At 39.3% G+C, this 18402-nt stretch overlaps 2 protein-coding genes across 3 annotated transcripts in view; both read left to right on the top strand.

Annotated features, from left to right (window-relative positions):
• The window catches only part of anks1aa (ankyrin repeat and sterile alpha motif domain containing 1Aa), a 68103-nt gene extending 65618 nt beyond the window's left edge, over positions 1 to 2485 (top strand). The window contains exon 28 of the mRNA XM_086213530.1: positions 42 to 2485. Coding sequence (XP_086069656.1) covers positions 42 to 45 — 4 coding nt within the window. The 3' untranslated portion in view covers positions 46 to 2485. The remainder of the gene's footprint in view (positions 1 to 41) is intronic.
• Positions 2486 to 6614: 4129 nt separating this feature from the next.
• LOC147255675 (specifically androgen-regulated gene protein) lies at positions 6615 to 14893 on the top strand. Of its 2 annotated transcripts, XM_086213527.1 has the most exons (4): positions 6625 to 6718; positions 9761 to 9954; positions 10507 to 10657; positions 10771 to 14890. In XM_086213527.1, the coding sequence occupies exons 2-4, from the start codon at positions 9850 to 9852 to the stop codon at positions 12270 to 12272; spliced, it is 1758 nt and encodes a 585-aa protein (XP_086069653.1). In that variant the 5' UTR covers positions 6625 to 6718; positions 9761 to 9849; the 3' UTR covers positions 12273 to 14890. The 2 variants fall into 2 exon arrangements, with proteins under 2 accessions (XP_086069654.1, XP_086069653.1); XM_086213528.1 differs by lacking the exon at positions 9761 to 9954 and having other exon boundaries at positions 6615 to 6718; positions 10771 to 14893.
• Positions 14894 to 18402: the final 3509 nt, after the last annotated feature.

The raw sequence follows: 18402 nt of genomic DNA, 5'->3' as shown, positions 1-18402 counted from the left end.
ACTCCCTTGTGTGCGTGTGTTTGTGTTCCTCCCCTGTATAGCTGAACACTGTGGCCCCTCCCAGCCAGTATAAAAAGACAGGAATGAACCCTGTTGCATGATGGGTAGGAAGTTTAGTTGGAAAGGTGACCCATTCTGAAGCAGCAGATCACATCCGCGGTTGGACTGTGCTCACATCAGGAGGGGAAGCGGACCTGGAGAGAATAAAAGTTGCAACACTGCACGGTCCATCGCTTCATCCGACCTCACCAACTTCTTCACTCCACTTTTCACTTCCTGTACATCAGAAAGTAATCGAGAATGAGAGCTGAATTGTAGCCTCCCAACAGGTATCAGCCTCCCTCTCGTAGGGGAAGTGTTTACTGATCCGTGAAATGTAACTGCAGGTATCAAAGCAGAACTTGTAGTTAAAGTAGAGGTGAGTGACTTTTCTATTATGACACATGGTACAAACTAAGGCATCAGACAGATCCCTCACACTGTAGGTACACACTCCTTCCTGGAATATTCGTCCTGTATCTAAATATCGTTGCATCTCTTCTGAACCATCAGTGTCTCATCCACAATTTACATGTCTAACTGTGATAACAGTGTAATCTTGCACGGAGGGATTCCCTAGCTCAAACGACTAAGAGCAGAAGAACTGACACTACGTAGACTGTTTTATAATAATATAACGGGAGTGGCTCTTATTTGATTTTCAAGGTTTTTTTTGTTGTTGTTGTTTGTTTTTCATGTTTGTATTATTGCTTTATAGGACAGTCCCGTGTCCTAATGCTGGAACTGGATCAGGTGGGGTTCACTGCAGTTCTTTCCCTCCTTTTTTTGTTCTGCTAATCTCGACGAGATTATCTGCCAAACCTGCCATGCAGGCCGGTACCTCTTCAGATTTTAGCAGCAGAACAGAAAAATGGGATGCAGCATTTTCCTCCCATCTTACTCTCAGTTTGTTGACTGTCAACGGTACTTTTTAGTCTGCTGATGTGTTTATGGGAAAATAGTCAGGTCATTTTGATTTACCTGTTGCATATGTGGTATGTTTTCTGACCAGTACGATAAGTCTACGGTACACTGTCTTTAGCTCACTGGTGTCGGCACCTTCAGCCATCGGCCTGGTCCCATTCTGCTTTTGCACATTGCTGAGGATCAGGAGAAATATTTTGGGACAAATTTGATGACAACAATGATGAGAATGATAATGTACATCAATCTAGCGGTCTGTATTTTGATACTTGAATGATTTTGCTTTTATAGATATCTATATATATATATGGAATATATATATATGTATATGTATGTATGTATGTAATTTTTGACATTTGTCAAAAGAGAGAAAAGGACTATGTCTTATAAAGTTAAACATATCGTGAATAAATACCCTGTGATTTAAAAAAAAAGACTCAGAAGAGGGACCTCACTTCAGAAAAAAAAGATTGTAAATAATCTTGGGCTTCCAGTCTTTTTTATGATTATTTTTCATAATTGTACAACTATTAAATGGAGCAATTAGAAATGTTTCCCCGTCGACTTGTTTATTCTCTCTTGTCTTGTTCTTTTTTTCTGCTAAAATGCAAAACAAAGGCTGGAAGATAAGGCAGCAGAGTTGCAGTCACAACACAAAAACAGAGCTTCTTCAATCAGTCCAAACAAGTTACTGCCATACATGCCAATCATGATGACATCAGGAATACAAAATTATTAAAAGGAACATCCTGCCACATTTTTTTTTTGCTTTAAAACACATTTTTTAAGTGAGTTTTAACAAAAACTTTTTTTTTTAATTAATGCTATGCCAAAATACTATGTTGTACCACTATGGTGTATTATACAAATTCATTTTAAATGTCATGTTCAAAACATGCACAACTTTTATTGCAGGGATTTTTTTTTTTTTTTTTTTTTGTGCTTGTTTACTTCAATCAGCTGCAGTTCTACATGTTCATATTGTGTTTTGACAGCCATGTCTGTCAGAGGACAATTACTGGAGCATTAATATAGATGGCGCCTGCTGTGAAATAACAAACGTGGAACAGTAGCTAAGAAATGATTCATGTGTCTGTGACTGTTCATTTGTATAGCCACTAGATACACATTTTCAGTTAGACTCAGACTTTCTGATCTGAATGTTTTTGTTTGTTTGCTTGTTTAAATGTAGTACTGGGTGCGGGGAATATGATTTATGGAAGTTTTCATGACATATTTAATATGCTTCTTTTGCAATATTCATCTGATTCTTTTTATTTTGTCAAATCATTTAATAGTTTCGCAGTAATGGGCCAACAGCATCTGCAGAGCCGTTAAAAAAACACTGCACATTTTTTCTTTACTTTTACTCCTGTTGCTTAATTGCATAGCTCAATAAATCTAATGCTGAGAGTTTTAGGCTACAATAAGGTTGCAACAGTATAGGATTTTAATAACTCTAATAAAGGTGTATAGTTACAAACTAATTCAATATCACAATTAAGCAAATGTCTGGTGTGAAAACTCAATTTTTCTCACAGCTTAAAACCGTCCCTCTTGGTTCTTAGTGGAGAGCAGGGTCAGTGATGTCACCTATTACGGTTGCTATGGTTTGAGGTTTTTTTTTTTAGGAAATAGAATTTCACTATAACATGTAAATAATTATTACTTATAATGACTCTGAAAGACCAGAGAACAGAAGGAGACTTTATGATGATTTAATCTTTAAAAAAAAAAAAAAAAACACTTCCAACAGAAGTAAGAGTATGTATAAAGTCACACAACTGAAAAATATAAAGCAATGTATACACAAGCTCTACACCAATAAATGTCGATGGGTCCTATGAACTGACTTGAGGTCAGATGTCTCATGCAGCTCCTCCAAAACAGGTCAGTGTGTTTCATTCATTTGAAATGTGACAAGTGGTATGTGTTTTGAAGATAGACTGAGGTTGGTCAGCACACTTCCCTCTGCCTATGGAAAACTGATATTATAATAGCCCAACCGGCAGAAAAAAGACTAAGGTCTCAACTATTAAAATGGTTTCGTGTCCGTAAATACTTTCTTTTAAAAAATATATGGACACTGTTAAAATGCGACAGGTGACCAAAAGAAATAGTCACAATTGGTGGAAACTATTTTAATTCAAGCACGAGGAAATATGAATATTTCATAAACAGTATGTGCTCATTTTGAAAATCTTTAATAATAATAATTCTGCGGTAGGGAAGTCTAATCATGTTTCTGTTGAATATTCATATAATGATAACAATAAAGTTGTTAATCTTTCCAAATGGGTTTTAAACTCTCAAACTATTTATGGTTACAAGTGCATGAACAGAAAAAAACTATTATTGAAATATTTACCTGTAAAAATTAGAAAATTTTCCTTTAAGTTAAACATTCAATTAAAAAAATATATATATATGCTAGCCGTACAACTTTGACCCGTGTGTGGGTGACAGTTAATGTAACTGACTTTTCGTGAGTGAAGACACTTTTGCAAAGCTCAAATATTTGACTTTGCTCCTGATCGTCTCAAGGATTATTGATCACAAACTTTAACGTCTGTGTGGAAACTCCTGAGGACATTTCAGCTTTCAAGGCTGACAAGAGTGGGAGTGATGTTACAAACATGCCTCGTGCCGTACACAGCCATTCTACATAAATTAAAACAACTCTGAGACTCACTTATTGCAATGTTCAATCAAGCTACTTTTGAATGCGTTTGGGACATGGTAGAATTAAATGTTCAGAGTTGCGTCATTCCTGCAGACGGTATATGATGCTGACCTGTGGGTGCTCAGTGTGCAACTGACTTTGTGTGACTGAAAACACTTTGACTGCGCTCAACAACTCAAGGATTATTGATTTATTAACTCTCAAAGTCCATTGAAAACATTTTTCTTTATGGAAATAAAACAACTACCACATTTGTAAGTATCTGCAGAATTATCTGTCTTCTCATTGCAAAAGCTGACTTTCTTTTTACAGAAACAACTTGAGCTGTAATTAATTATACAGTATTTATTGTAAATGTGAATTAAATGTGAATTCATTTTATAACTAGTGCAAAAAACAAAAATTGCTGAAGTACTTTGGGTTTAGGTTTTGAAATTTGATCTTGTCTCTTCATGGAGACAGGCATTGCTATGTGTTAACTGTTTTTTTTTTTCTTAAATAAGTAAATTTTATTGGCCTATCAAAGTTTGGATGTTGTAAATGACAATATGTTATAATTTAGAGTCGATGAACATGTGAGGCAGGACTCCAGCTCGTTACCAAAAAAATGTTTCGTGAAAAAACAATGAGTTCAACAGAAAGGAGATAAGTTCATATCAAAGATTGACAGCAATATCATTCAAGTTTTTGAGAAAAAACATGCAGCAGCTGATAAGTGATGAGCTGATATCTTGAGGGAGGGTTTCCATGATGATGCTAATTGCTTAGTTGCCACTGAATGAAACAAGTATACCGCTGAGGTGTGCTGTTCGTTCCGATATTTGTTCTCTGCTGTGGTCCTCAGATTTGAATTTGAGAAATTAGTGGTGTCCCAACATGTCCTCCTTTAATCACCAAGATCAGGCCTTCATAGGCAACTGGCTCTGCTCCACTTCCTCCAGCTGACAGATGCTATCTGTCTGGCATATTCAGCCATGTCGCCCAGAGTATTAGCACGACTACCAAAGAGACTGCTGCGGTGCAAATGTTTAGAAATACAGGCTTCTATGCTAAACAGACCCAACAAGAGTTAGGAAATCAAACTGAGTACACTCTTACACCGCACGCGTGTTCTTACTTACAATAACTCCCCAAAATACACAACCTCAAGCTAATATGAAATCATCTTCTGCAATATCTTCGGATCGAGGCCCTGAGAAAAACAGAGCATCTTGGCAAATACATTGTCCAGTGGCACACAGCTTTACTCAACAAAGCTCACATTCATCTGGAATTTGAAAATTTAGATAAAAGTTTGTTGGGGCCCCCCTGGAACAGAGACAACATAAATTTCTTCTTCTGAAGGAAATTCATCTAATTGTACATAAGGTGTGTTCTACCATGTTTCTTTCTCCATTAATAAGAAGTTTAGAAAATAGGTACTGATGGAATATTGCTGACTTTGGCTTATCCCCAACTGAAAAGGCGGGGGGTTTGAAGCTGCTGAGGATCAGATGAGGTTGGCTCGTCCTCTTCAGTGTCCTCATTATTTATGAGTTCATTCAGACAGGAGATTTTTAATTAGTTATCAGTCTGCAAGCAGCGAGCAAAGACTTTCAGGGAAGTAGGTAACATCTTGCTTCCAACAAACTTATGTTTCCAGGACGGCCAACCCAGTTCACCGGAATATTCCTCCCCTTTCTAAGAGAAGCCAACACCCTCCCCATAACGATGGCCACTCAAGAGCCATCCTGGAAGTGAAGCAAAGAACTCCTTCAATTCTGTGTTTTCCATTCTATTTTTAACTGCTCTTACAATGAACTTTTGTATGCTTGCATCTTACCTGTATTTAATTACGTGTTAAAAAAAAACTACAACAGAAAAAAACACAATCACCTTGAAGAGATCACCTAAAAATGATAATGCAGTCATCATAACGTCATGCTGATGGAAAATCCGATTAAAATGTCTTAGTCTGCAAAACACCGCTGGAGTTTTACAGGAAATGCTGATGCAGTAATCTCAAAAACCCCTGAGTTGGAGGGAGATTCATTATTAAACCTCCACCTCACTAAAAATATGACATCATGCCTGAGAACTCCAAGCTACAGAGGGCAGGGAGGCTAAAAGGATGGCAGCAGCGATGTTTTTCTAAACAGCTTGGCATGTTTAGCCTATAGGACACTTGGATTACTTCAGTTGAGCAGCATGGAGGAATTTTACACTTTTATTAGGTATTTTTTGTCTATGTTTAAAAGTTGGTCACCATTCACTTCAATTGTTTGGGAGGTTACTGCAACAACTTTCCTGTGAAACTCCAGAAGTAGTTAGTGAACTAAAAAAAAAAACAACAACAAAAAAATCACCAAAACTTCCATCATCATGAGGGTGAGTAGATAATGACTGGATTTCCAATTTTTAGGTGAACTATCCCTTTAATGTGGTTTGCATGTCTCTGGGCCCCAGGTTGTGTCTCCCATGGCATTGTGGTTCCTAATGAGGGTCTAGACTTTTTAAAATCTATCTGCAGCTTCCATGTTCCTCTGACACACTCTTTATTTGGTGAACTGTGCCAGGTTAGTAGTTTAAAGACTTTAAAAAAAAAAAAAAACTTGGCTATTATTTCTGCCCTCTCAAAAAAAAGCTCAAATTTTTAGATCTTGTAAAAATGACAATTCATTATGAATAGCAGTTATAATACTCTATAACTACTTTATGGTGTTTTGACCACAGATAACGTTTAAAATTCCACATTATACCGCAAAAATGTTAGTGCCTTTACACAGGAGAAGGTTGAGCTTATCGCGTCATATATTTAAGTCTGCATTTATCCTTCAACCGAACTCTGAAAACAAAGTTTTTAATACAGCCTGTGGATGAGGAACTCGATGAAGGATTTCCCGCATCAATCAGACGTTTCCTGATTGGCCAACATCCGGAAGTTCACGGGCTCACCGGTGTAATTACCTCCCACCTGTTTCGTCACTGTCTCACTTCTCATTCACGTTTCCAGGAACCGTGCTGCGACGCTACGGCCGCTATGGCCTGAAAGCAGATCATTTATAGCAGGAGACTTCATGTCTGACTTCTCCGGTGAGTTCTCTGAATTCATCGTCTATAAATGAGGGCGACGTTTTTGTGTTCAATCCTAGTTACTGATAGTCTAACGTGAAAGGTGTACCATAACTAGATTCTGATTTCCTTAAATTGGTGGGGTGGATGTGAGTTGATCGCGTCTTCAAAGCTGCAGCTTTATGTTTTACTTTTTTCCTGTTGGTTAGTTTGGATATATATATATATATATATATATATATATATATATATATATATATATATATATATATATATATATATATATATATATATATAAACATGGATGATCGCGGGTTGTCTTAATAATCACCTTTAATATATCCAAGGCTACATTTCCCTATGAAATATCTGATCAACTGTGTTTAAGCTTTGAATCATTTAAGCTTTGAATCATTTTATATATATTTAATGAGAAGATTTTGAATCAGAGAAAAATGCAAATATTTGCACACAAATGTCAATGATAATCATTTAAAGTGGGATCACTGGGTTTAATCATTAATGACACTTTTCTGTTCAGTCCAGTTGCACAACATTGTGTTTTGCATGACTTTATGTTTACTGTTAACCATTAAACCAGTTCTCAGTCCAGTCAAACACATTTTTGACCTCTTTATTAATGTCAACACACTGTAATGTGTTATCACTCGAAACAAGCATCCCACATCTGTTGCTGCAGCTAGAAGGGCAATAAAGACCCGGAGATGATCCTTCCTCTTTCCACTTTAAGTGTTTTATCTGCTGACTTGTGATTCAAGAGAAACACCCAGGAACATCTGTTTTAATTTAAGCAATGTCAAAGAGGCATGGAAGCAAGCAAAGTGACATTCCTGTCACTATTAAATGCTGACTCAGTTGTGGGTGTAGCACAGTTTCCCACTTCTGCTCTGCAGGTTTGTCATCTTGTTCAGGTTTGATAGGTGTTGGCTCCATAATCCATCCATCGTCATCTTCCGCTTATTCCTACACATTAAGGGTCGCGGGGGGGCTGGAGCCTATGCCAGCGTCAACGGGCGAGAGGCGAGGTTCACCCTGGACAGGTCGCCATTGCATCGCAGGGCCAACATAGAGAGACGAACAACCATTCACACTCACATTCATACCTACGGTCAATTTATAGTATTCAATCAGCCTAGTCCCCAATTGTATGTTTTTGGACTGTGGGAGGAAGCTGGAGTACCCGGAGAGAACCCACGCAGGCACGGGGAGAACATGGAGACTCCACACAGAAAGATCCCGTGCCCGAGCCGGGACTCGAACCCGGAACCTTCTTGCTGTGAGGCCACAGTGCTAAACACTGCACCACCGTGCAGCCTGGCTCCATAATGCTGGTCAATTTTATTTCACTTTTCTGACGTGATGGTTCTACTCGTGAGAGAATGTTGTTAGCAGCCTTGCATGCATGTGCATGAGGGTGCATCAACAGGGGTAAAGGGTCAGAAGGGTATGTTAGGACCTGTGGGAGTCCATTCCACTAGCAGCTGAAAAGGCTGTTGATTGATTTTCATCTGGAATAAATGCATTCTCACAAGTACTAAAACACATTTATGTTGTATTAGTTCAGGCAACTTGCGCTTTATATTCTGAAAAAAACAAAAAAAACAAATGTCCTTCTGCACATTATGAGGAATCAAATTCTTCGACAGTTTCTGTGCATTGTGTTTATCACCGTTTATTGTTTTTGTTAATATAAATCAAATATAATCCAAATTTATTAAAAAAATACAAATTGGGTATTCCTCAAGGAGTGGGAAAATTAAAGGACAACTTTCAGTTTCCATTTTTTATAAAGGAAGTCCTTGGAAGAAAATGAATAATTGTTTATCAAATCATGACTTATATTTTCAAGTTAAAGAGGCTTTAATGTCTTCACCAAATGAGGAATATTGTATATTAAGGAAGTAATAATATTTTCTTCCTCATACCTGAAGGATCAGTAGTAATAAACAAAAGGAAATAAGCAGGAAATAATCAGCGTAACAGTGAAATGTAACACAGCGTGTATTTACACATTCAACATGACGAGAAGCTTGTTGTTTAGGAATATGAATTCACACGAACCACTACAAGCCGCTAGAAAACCAGTACAGCTTTTGAGTGTACTGCTAGCATGTATTTGCTAGCATGCTATAATAGTAATAAATATCTCTTTCAATCAATGCATCACTTGTTTTGAATAAAATAAAGGTGTAACGGCAAAGAATAAATTCTAGGGCGTCTATTTGAGCAATAAACTGTCTAATATTTGTGAAAAAAAACAAAAACATAAGGATGTCTGTTATGGCAAAAATTAGAATTTCAAAATTGTCACAATTTATGTAACATGAAGGCGGCACGGTGGTGCAGTGTTTAGCACTGTCGCCTCACAGCAAGAAGATTCCTGGTTCAAGCCCTGGCTCAGACATGGGATCTTTCTGTGTGGAGTCTGCATGTTCTCCCTGTTCCTGTGTGGGTTCTCTCTGGTACTCCAGCTTCCTCTCACAGTCCAAAGACATCAAGAGGGCACGAGGCTGATTGATACTCTAAACTGACTGTAGGTGTGACTGTGAGTGTGAATGGTTGTCTGTCTATATGTGACCTGTCCAGGGTGAACCCTGCCTCACACCCGAAGGCTGCTGGGATAGGCTCCAGCCCCCCCCCCCCCCCCCCCCCCCCTCCCCGCGACCCTCTCAATAGTGGGTGGATGTCATTAACTCTGGTTATGTTTTGTGTAAAAAAAATTACAAACTAATGTTGACTATTTTGTGTCTCAATTATCATACATGTGGTGATTATTTCAGGTTATTATGGCATCTTCATGGTTGGATTATTAGAATCATTACGTCACAACGACCTGTTATCTAACAGCTTTGATTTATTGCACACTGTTGGAAATATTGGAGAGCATCTTTTGTTTCTTTGTTGTTTGTTCTGCTTTGCACCTCAAACGAAAGCTTCATCTCTTAGATAATGTGACATCGAATGCGGTATAAAGATGCAGCTCTTTACCTGTGCTTTTGAAAAAAAAAATTTTTGAAAAGCATTTTCTGCTTGACCTTTCAGATTCTTCCTCAAACTGACTCTCGGTGAACTTTACACACGACTAAGAGGACTGTGAAGCCTCACCCTGCACTCATCCTCGTTCATGTGCAATGCCGAAGAGTGACTCGTGGCCAGGTGGCGTTGCCATAGAATCCTTGAGCAATATGGACAGTGCTGGGAGCTTCGACAGTGTAATCAGCCTGAACTCCGGCTGTGTGAGTGCCGATGTGGACACACTCGTCCGACCCAGTGATTTATGGGTTCATTGTATAATAGAAGCAGTCACTTATGTGTTATTAATAGCCTCTGTCCTATTTGAGTAGGAAGTAGTAATGGGTAGTTGTGGCTGGAATGGTGATGAAGAACCGAGACTTGCGTGTCAGGTTTTGATGTTGACTTGCGTGGGGGTTATGAGAAAACGTGCATTTGATCTTGGACCTTCTCTTGTATTTGATCAGAATTAAATCTCCATTTTGTTCAGTGAGGGCCTTTTAAATATGATCATTTGCGTTTCCTCTCAAATGCTCTCTTGCAACCTAAAATAAATTCTACAGAGTGATGATAACCGATAGCAGTTAAACCTTTGTGGCTGTTTGAACACTAAACAGGGTCGACCTCTGTTGTGTCTCATGACCTTGTTTGGGAGGAAAGCAGGGATCAGAGATCGCTGACAAGTTGAGAAATTGTTTGCCTGCTCAGAGTCGAAATGCAGTCATTTAAAAAGTTCTATGTTGTATGTTTCACCGTGAGGTTTACTTTGCATGCAGAGTGAAGACAGTATGGAGCACTTATCTCCTGAAGAGAGGGCATGTCTCATGTACCTGGAGGAGACTATTGAAGCATTGGAGGTGCAGGAGGACAGTGGATTATCCAATGATGAACCTGACTTTGGACATCTGGATCAGAAAATACTAAATGGTGGATAAGAATATTCTGGATTAATGTATTCTCATATGGTTCACTGATAAACCTTCACAATTTCAATTGAAAAATTAACCCACGTGGGAATCAATTTTGCTCCTCTTTTGTAGATATTTCCAGTTTGAAGTCTGGAGAAGATGAGAAAGCATTGCTCAGTACTGCAGTTCCCACACCACTTGCCCAGTTAGCAGTGGAGCCTGGATCCAGAGCATTAACCACTGAAAACAAGGATGAGCATCTATCTCTGAATCCAACCTCAGAACCACAGTCCAGGACCGCCTCTGCAGCCAGTATGAGTGATCTCAAAACATTAATGAACATCCTGATTCAACCCAAAGTTCCAGCCTCTGAATCTGTGGGTGGAAAAAACTCATCAGCTCCTCAGGTGCTGTGCTTCTCTGCTAATGATGGCAATGCCAAGAGTGGCTCTGCAAACTCTGGGCCTCTTGTCCCTCCTGAGATGGATCTGGGTCTGATTCCACCTCCTTCAGACTTCATGGATGAGCCAGAAGCTCCTCCGCAGCCAGAAAGTACAAAGAGTCTTCCTCCATCAGCAGAGAGTTCCAGTAACAAGCCAGTAGCGTCTCTTGACTTGGAGGAACTACGCCAGAGAGCCTGTGCAAGGATGTCTTCAGGAAACACCCCCATGACCCAGGAAATTGCAAGCAAACCCCCAGATGAAGTGCCTGCAAGTCCAAGTCCACTAACTGTTGATTCAGGCCCCCCAATGAGTCCCCCACTGCACTCTCCCCTTGAGCAAATTGAGCTTAAAAGTCCACCTGCTGTAGCTCCCAAGCCCAAGAAGCTTCCTGCCAACATTATCCTAAAGTCACTCAAGTCATCAGTGGCAGGCCCTGATGGCAACTTGGTTAGTTCGGCCCCTGCATGCAGTGACCGGGTGTTGATGGACCCTCAGAGAGTCCACTTGGAGGCGCTCCGAAAGCTTGGCCTGCTTAAGAGCAGTGATGCAGATCACGCCCCATCCCTGAGCCCTAAACTTTCTCCCCAAACTCGAAAATCGTGGGCAGCTCCCTCTTCTCCAGGCAGCCCAGCAGCCTCACGTAAACCACCCTCAACTCCTCCTCACACCCGCGTCAACAGCCCACCCCCGGTGTTCATCCCTGCCCCACCTGTGATTCCTGCAGCTGTGACTGCAGCGCCTGGTGTTCTCCCAGCACCGGCTGCTTTTTGTGACCCCAGCATAGATACTGAACTGTCCGATGGGAAGACACCTCCTTTTACCCCTCCTCAAACCCCTCCTGCTCTGGTAAAACTGCTAACCCCACCAAAGGTTAAATCAGTGAAACAAGAATCCCATGAGGCCAAGCAGGGCATCAACAGAGAGCAGGACCTCAGTCAGCTGCGAAACAGTCGGCCACGCCCTGCCTCTCTGGGGAGCGGGACAGAGTTTTCAAGTGCTCAGGCGGGCCTTGTCACCAGCAAAGACCTAGAGTCTCGGAGGTCCCTGTTTACCTCTACTCCTTTTCAGCACTCCTCAGACTCTCAGAAGCTTCCTCGATCGCAAGGCATCAGCGTCCTGATCTGTCCGCGTGCTGAGAATGAAGAAAAGCGTCGTGAGGCCCTGAAAAAGCTTGGACTTCTGAGGGACTGACTCCACAGACTCCCATCACATGTTTGATGGAGACATTACAAAGCTTTTGGGATGCTGCTTAACACATATTTATGTGTTTCCTTACTAACTTGCTGCATTATTATAACCAGAGACTGCCTCACAGGACTTGAACACCATGAATTCTCATGGGTTTGTTACTTATATCTTACGGTTACATGTACCGTATCTCCTAAAACCGGTATTCAAGAAGTCTATGTACTGGCTTCTTTGTAAATAGAATACTGTAACTTTCCAGAGGTAACGATAGGTTAATTTTAACATTTTGAAATCTGTTTTGTGAACTGGGAACTATTAGATAACAATTCTGTTTGTTTGTTTCTGTGACACATTCAATGTGTTAGTTCCATGTATAATTCTGCTTTTTGTTTCTTCGTTGTTTTTTTCATATTTTACTTCTTCAAACCGCAGTGGATGACATGCAAACCTTGGTGTATTTGCAGCGATCCTGTTTGCTCAGTTTGTCAAAGCATCAAGACTCAACAAAATCATGTGCAGAAAGAATGCCCTGTATTGCTAGAATGTACCTTACTGTAAGTCAGCACGTAGTCAGTGGCCATAAGCTGATAAGAATCTTAGACATGTGGTTTGTGTGGTTGGATAGCATCAAGACTTATTAGCTTGTTGCTGCATGCTATCTACTGTCATCATGGCTCTGTTGTACTTTTGCTGATTGAACAACTTCACAAGCATTTTTATAATTTTTTAAAAAATCCTATCCATTGACAAGAGCCATACATCATTTGTGCATTCGTCATATTTGTGTTCCTCTTACTGCATAGGAAAGGAGGCCCTTGTGTGTCATGTCAAAGCGCAAATTGAGGCACCAGCTTCTGCTTCCTCTGATCTGATCTGATGTTTGGAGAACTGGTGCAACCTGTTTTCTCACCTCCTGGTTTAGTCTTTATGCAACACTGTGCTGCTCATGATGGCACTTTTATAAGGCAGCAGACTGTGTAAAAACATTTTATTGCTGTTGGAGGCTATTAAAGACATAGTTTTTGTACTTATGGTCACTCATTGCTATGAAAATGGAATTGCACTGTACTTGTCTCTCCAGAACTTAATTGTTTGCTGAGAAAACAGCACACCTTTGGATTACGAGTCTAATTGCTGAAATCGGTCCCATTAAAACCTTTGAGCATTTTGCTGTTGGAGCAGCGTATTGTGTCTAATCTGATCATGATTACTTTAATCTTTTCTTGTGCAATTAGGTCTGTTGGTAGAGTTACACCCGGATGTGTTTGAGGTTCTGCTTTTTTTGTTTTCCTGACCACACCCTTGATTTTTCTACATTTAATCTATTGGCTGGAATTTACTATCTTGTTTGAATAAGTTTACGTGCAAATTCACACGTATATTTTTTGATAAGGAAATAAACCCCTGATAACTATCATTAAAATATGTTTAAATCTGTAAATATAGATCACATTATGATAATTTAACAATAACACAGTGCTTTTAAGATCTCAGAATGCAGTGGAAGCAGCTACATGCTGCCAAACCGACACAGGCCGCTTTGTGCTGCTCTGTGGCATGTTGGTATTTGAGCTGTCATTCCTTTCCACCCTCTGTGTCTGCTGTGCTGCTGCCAACACATTTCCCCAACAGCTACTGTCATTTTCATTGCTCTGATCAACTGCTTTGAATAAACCACTGTATCAATCTATCCCTTAATTTCCTGCACTCACAGCATGACATGGTCTCAACACTGGAAAATGGAATTTAAGAAGAATTAAACAGGCTCTTGCATCCCCTCATTGACTTGTAATAATCTTTATGCAACAATATTGTGCAACTGAAGAAGAGCTATAGCTTCTTTATAAGATTATGTTCATGAAGTACAGCCCTGTAACATTAAAATTGCTTGTTACGAGTTGTCATAAATCTGCACAGCCTTGTGATCAGGCTTGCGAACCAGTGTTTCAGAAACAGTTTGACCACTAGAGGGCAGTCCAGATTCATGTGTGTGTTCATACTAGTCACCCTTAATTCTGTAACCATTCCTTAGCTGTGAGCTCTCAGTATGGACAGCACTATCTACTGTGCATAGAGACGCTTTTGAATTCAATGCAAACCGAGTCAAGTCTTTGCACTTAGAAACCTGATGAATATAAACATTTCCTCTGATTCTTCATATCACCACTCGCACGGATCCAAAAGTAGTGGAAATGGAAATAGAGCTGTGGAAAATACTGCATAGGGTGGTGCAGTGGTTGCCTCTCAGAAAGTCGCTTCTGAATCTGACCCCGCTGGCCCGTAGCCTTCTGTGAGGAGTTTTGCATGTTGTCCGCATGCCTGCATGGGGCTACGGCTTCCTCCCACAGACCAAAAACATGCAAGTTAGGTTAACTGGAGACTCTGAATTGGCTGTAGGTGTGAATGTGTGTTTGCATGGCTGTCTCTGTGTGTCAGCCCTGTGATTGACTGGAGACCTGTCCAGAGTGCACCCTGCCTTTCACTCAATGTCAGATGGGATTGGCTCTGGCTCCAGCTCCCTATGACCCTGCATGAGATGAGCGGTATAGATAATAGATGAATAATGAAAAAAGTCTGTGTTTTTCTGTGAATTAGCATTGTAGGACACTGTTTCTTTTTCTTTTTCTAATCTATGAAAGATGATTCCGATGAAACTTGCAAAGTCTTCTCGGCAGCCTTATGTATAATTCATGCAAGATTCTTACTGCAGATACATTTTTGAAGCTCCTCAATGAGGATTACCCTGCATTTTTTTGTACTTGAGGTTTCACTTTCCCTTAGTTCATGATAAAATATTTGTATAATCCTGCACCTGCAATTCCTCCAAAGTCATTGCCTTTTTCTTTTAACATTGCTGAATGAAAACAATTATGTCTTAGAAAGATATTCCCATACATTTCTATTTTATTTTCTTCATATTTCCAAGTACTTTTGAATAAAAGTCTTTGTCTCTGCACTGATGAGATTTGATCCATAACTAAAACAATTTAAAAGAATGAATCGGTTGATTCATGAAACATCTCATGGCAGTGGCTTTGGTGAGACTCATTCTGTTGCAAAACCCAAGATATCTGCAATTTTACACAAAGTAATTTATTTTCAAGAAGTTTAAGTTCAAGTTTATACTACTTAAGAGGTCAAACTTGATCTGAACCAACATGACACTGTGTTGAACTTTTTCTTGTACTGTGTTTTTTTTTATTTTTTTATCTGTCCTCACATAATCACTTTGTTTTGTTGATTCCAGGGGAAATGATTCAGACCAGAGTATTAACAAAGAATGTTAGAACTGTATGTGGGCGATTTGCTGGAAAGCGGTTTTACTCATAATGTCACAGTGACCCTTAAACATAAGCATCTCTGCTGCTGAGCCTGACATGATTTGTTATTTCACTGGAGAGAGGAATTAAACATGGGCAAAATCTCAAAGGTTTTGTAATATTTGGTATTTTATGACACACAGATGAGATGAAGCTCCACAAAACCTCCTTTGAGACACTCCCCAGTCTTAGCTGGTTCAGGTAGGCGTAGCTGCACTATCAGGCCAGACAGTGAGCTCATGGGACTGTCCTGGTTCTGTTCTTATCTTACCTACTTACATACTCTCTGTCTGGAAAAGCCCCGTCCCTTCTCCCACATAGGAGTTGATCATAGAGGATTAATCAAGACTAAGTGGCACAGAGCCACAGCTGAGTTTGCTGGGGTTAAAACATGCTGCTCTGTGCCATCAAAAGAGTTGATATCAAGGTCCGACACAATGCAGATCAAACTTGTCACCACCAAATAAATCGTTAATTGAGCTTCTACTGTATTCTTCTTCATTCTAATTCATGTCCTTTGTAATTAAAGGATCTGGTTACTTCCCTGTAGATGTAAAGGAGAAACTGCTATAATGTGCTATCCCTGGCTGTAGTTGCGTCACAGGATGCCATGTCATGGATGGAAACATGATGCTAATGACACACAGCTATAGTGGTTGCTACAGTTATTTGCGGTTAGTTCATTTTTTGTCTGTTAATTTGGTGAGTATTGAACTTTGTTTGATAGGTTAAGGTAAGATTATACGAAAGAACGACCTTTTTATTCATAGTTAAAGTATATCAGAATATCCAAACCACCAGAGATGGGAATGATAATGAGCTCATAATACATGGTTCTTGCTTAAGGCTAGGGTTAGCATTAGCCTCTGCATTTACATAGCTTAACACTACTCTTGTCCTTTTTATATGACACAGACTCGCGCGCGCACACACACTCCCTCATACACTGATGGCACATTTAATTGCTCATGAATACTTTGACAGACCTCTGGAGCAGCCAGAAATTAAACCAGAAACCTTTCTATTATGATCAACTCTACTTCCTGAACCAGTGTATGCACGTTTGTTATTTGAATGACTTTGGAAGAGGTTGTTTTTTTTAACTTTATAACAGAAGATATTAAAAACTTACTATGAAGGTGATTCATCTTCATATTCTATTGAGGACAGGCATAAAAACATCGACTGAACCAACTCCAGTTTGATTGATATCCCCTTGAATGCACAATAAAAAAAAAAATCACGATTCGTGAATATTTTAATATATTGAGATATTTTATTCAAACAACCGAACACTCGTTTTCACTTGGATTGCACTCCTGATTTAAAATGATAATAATAAAAAAAATCTGTTTCTGCAACTGTTCTCAACTGGTCTAAGGTGCTAGATGTTTTTTGATACAAGGCTTCATTTCAGGTGAGAAAATGTCTTTACATGAATGTAATCTCAATTCCTCACCTTATTATTTGAATAGGAGGAAAAGGTTCCTGGATCTGTTTGCTTTCATGTGTTCTGGAAAACCATCAACTGCTAATATATATATGTCATGTCAAAAACTTCACCTTTTATCGAATGTGCTATTTGTTTCTTACATTTTCTGATCACACACATCCCTATTCTTTTTAAGAAGATTAAAATTCTCTTCGAAAGCAGAAATGTTGTTATCCCTTTACCTTCGGGGGAAAAAAAAACAATAAACAAACAATGATGCGATGAACTCATCAATAATCTGGGAAACTGCCAGAGTCTATTTGTGTGGGCATTTATCATATAACATATCGTTGTGCAAAAAAAGGCCTGGGACCCTAGAACAGTGGCTGCATAATCAGAAAAGTGATCATAGAGCAAATCATTTGACAAAGAATGAAAATAACCCTGAAAAGACAATGTTCTTGAAAAATAGAGAATACATTTTTCACCTTAAAAAATAATGGCCAAAAACCTCACACAGGATAATAAATGCAGACACTCGTTTCCTCATATTATTATCACTCATCCAAACCAATTATTACTGCTATGTATTATGAGTATTCGAAACAGTAAAATGCACCACCATGCAAATTAATTAATCAACACTGCTGTCATCCTGTCTAGCTTTTGGCATCAGCATTGGACCGATATCAGATAACGGTATCACGCATTCCTACTATTATTTTTTAAAGGTAATGCAACTTAATCAAACTTAATCAGACCATAGCAAAACTTAAAGTTGACTTGAAAGTTAGAGTTGGCATCCTGAAGTCAAACAAATTCAAGCAGGATATGATTTGGCGTATACACACTCCTGTTATCTGTAGTTATATCATTTCCTACACTCCGTTCCAATGTTCCATCTGTTCAATTTAGGATGCTGCAGATTTCAAACAAGACGGAAGAAGTGAAGCAGATATGATTCAGCTTGCGCTCCACTTTACCCGTAACATGGAAGAAAATCTGACCTCCGTGCAATTGTTCATTATGGTCCTGCACAGGTTTTCAGAAGTTTTGGTTCAGGTGTGAATTTGATTTTTTTTTGCAAATTTTGAAACTCAGAGTTGAGATATGTTTACTTGTGACACTGAATTCAAATGAAGAGCTTGTGGGCTGCGATGATTTCCAGCATCAATCTGAACCATGCTGATGGCACAATGTTATAGTTTCAGTTGTGACACTACAGTATTTTGTTTACTTCTAAGAAGAGAGTTAATTTTTCTTATTCGTTTTCTTTCATCTTTCACACATACCGCTTGATTTTACAGTATTATTACTTTATTCTCATCTTCAATACATGTGAAATATTCAGGATTAAGTAACTGCTTTTGTTGGATAAGCT

This window comes from Aulostomus chinensis, chromosome 9 (genome assembly GCF_037954235.1).
Source record: "Aulostomus chinensis isolate RoL2024-O1b breed Wild chromosome 9, RoL_Achi_v1.0, whole genome shotgun sequence".
In the NCBI taxonomy this organism is placed as follows: Eukaryota; Metazoa; Chordata; class Actinopteri; order Syngnathiformes; family Aulostomidae; genus Aulostomus; species Aulostomus chinensis.
The sequence above is the reverse complement of the archived record's forward strand: the minus strand, read 5'-3'. Positions and strand labels throughout refer to the sequence as shown.

Coding starts and splice junctions, on each gene's coding strand:
- LOC147255675 (XM_086213527.1), top strand. CDS start 9,850: ATGCCGAAGAGTGACTCGTGGCCAGGTGGCGTTGCCATAGAATCCTTG. Junction 9,955..10,506: donor TCAGCCTGAACTCCGGCTGT/GTGAGTGCCGAT, acceptor CTTTGCATGCAG/AGTGAAGACAGTATGGAGCA. Junction 10,658..10,770: donor GGATCAGAAAATACTAAATG/GTGGATAAGAAT, acceptor CCTCTTTTGTAG/ATATTTCCAGTTTGAAGTCT.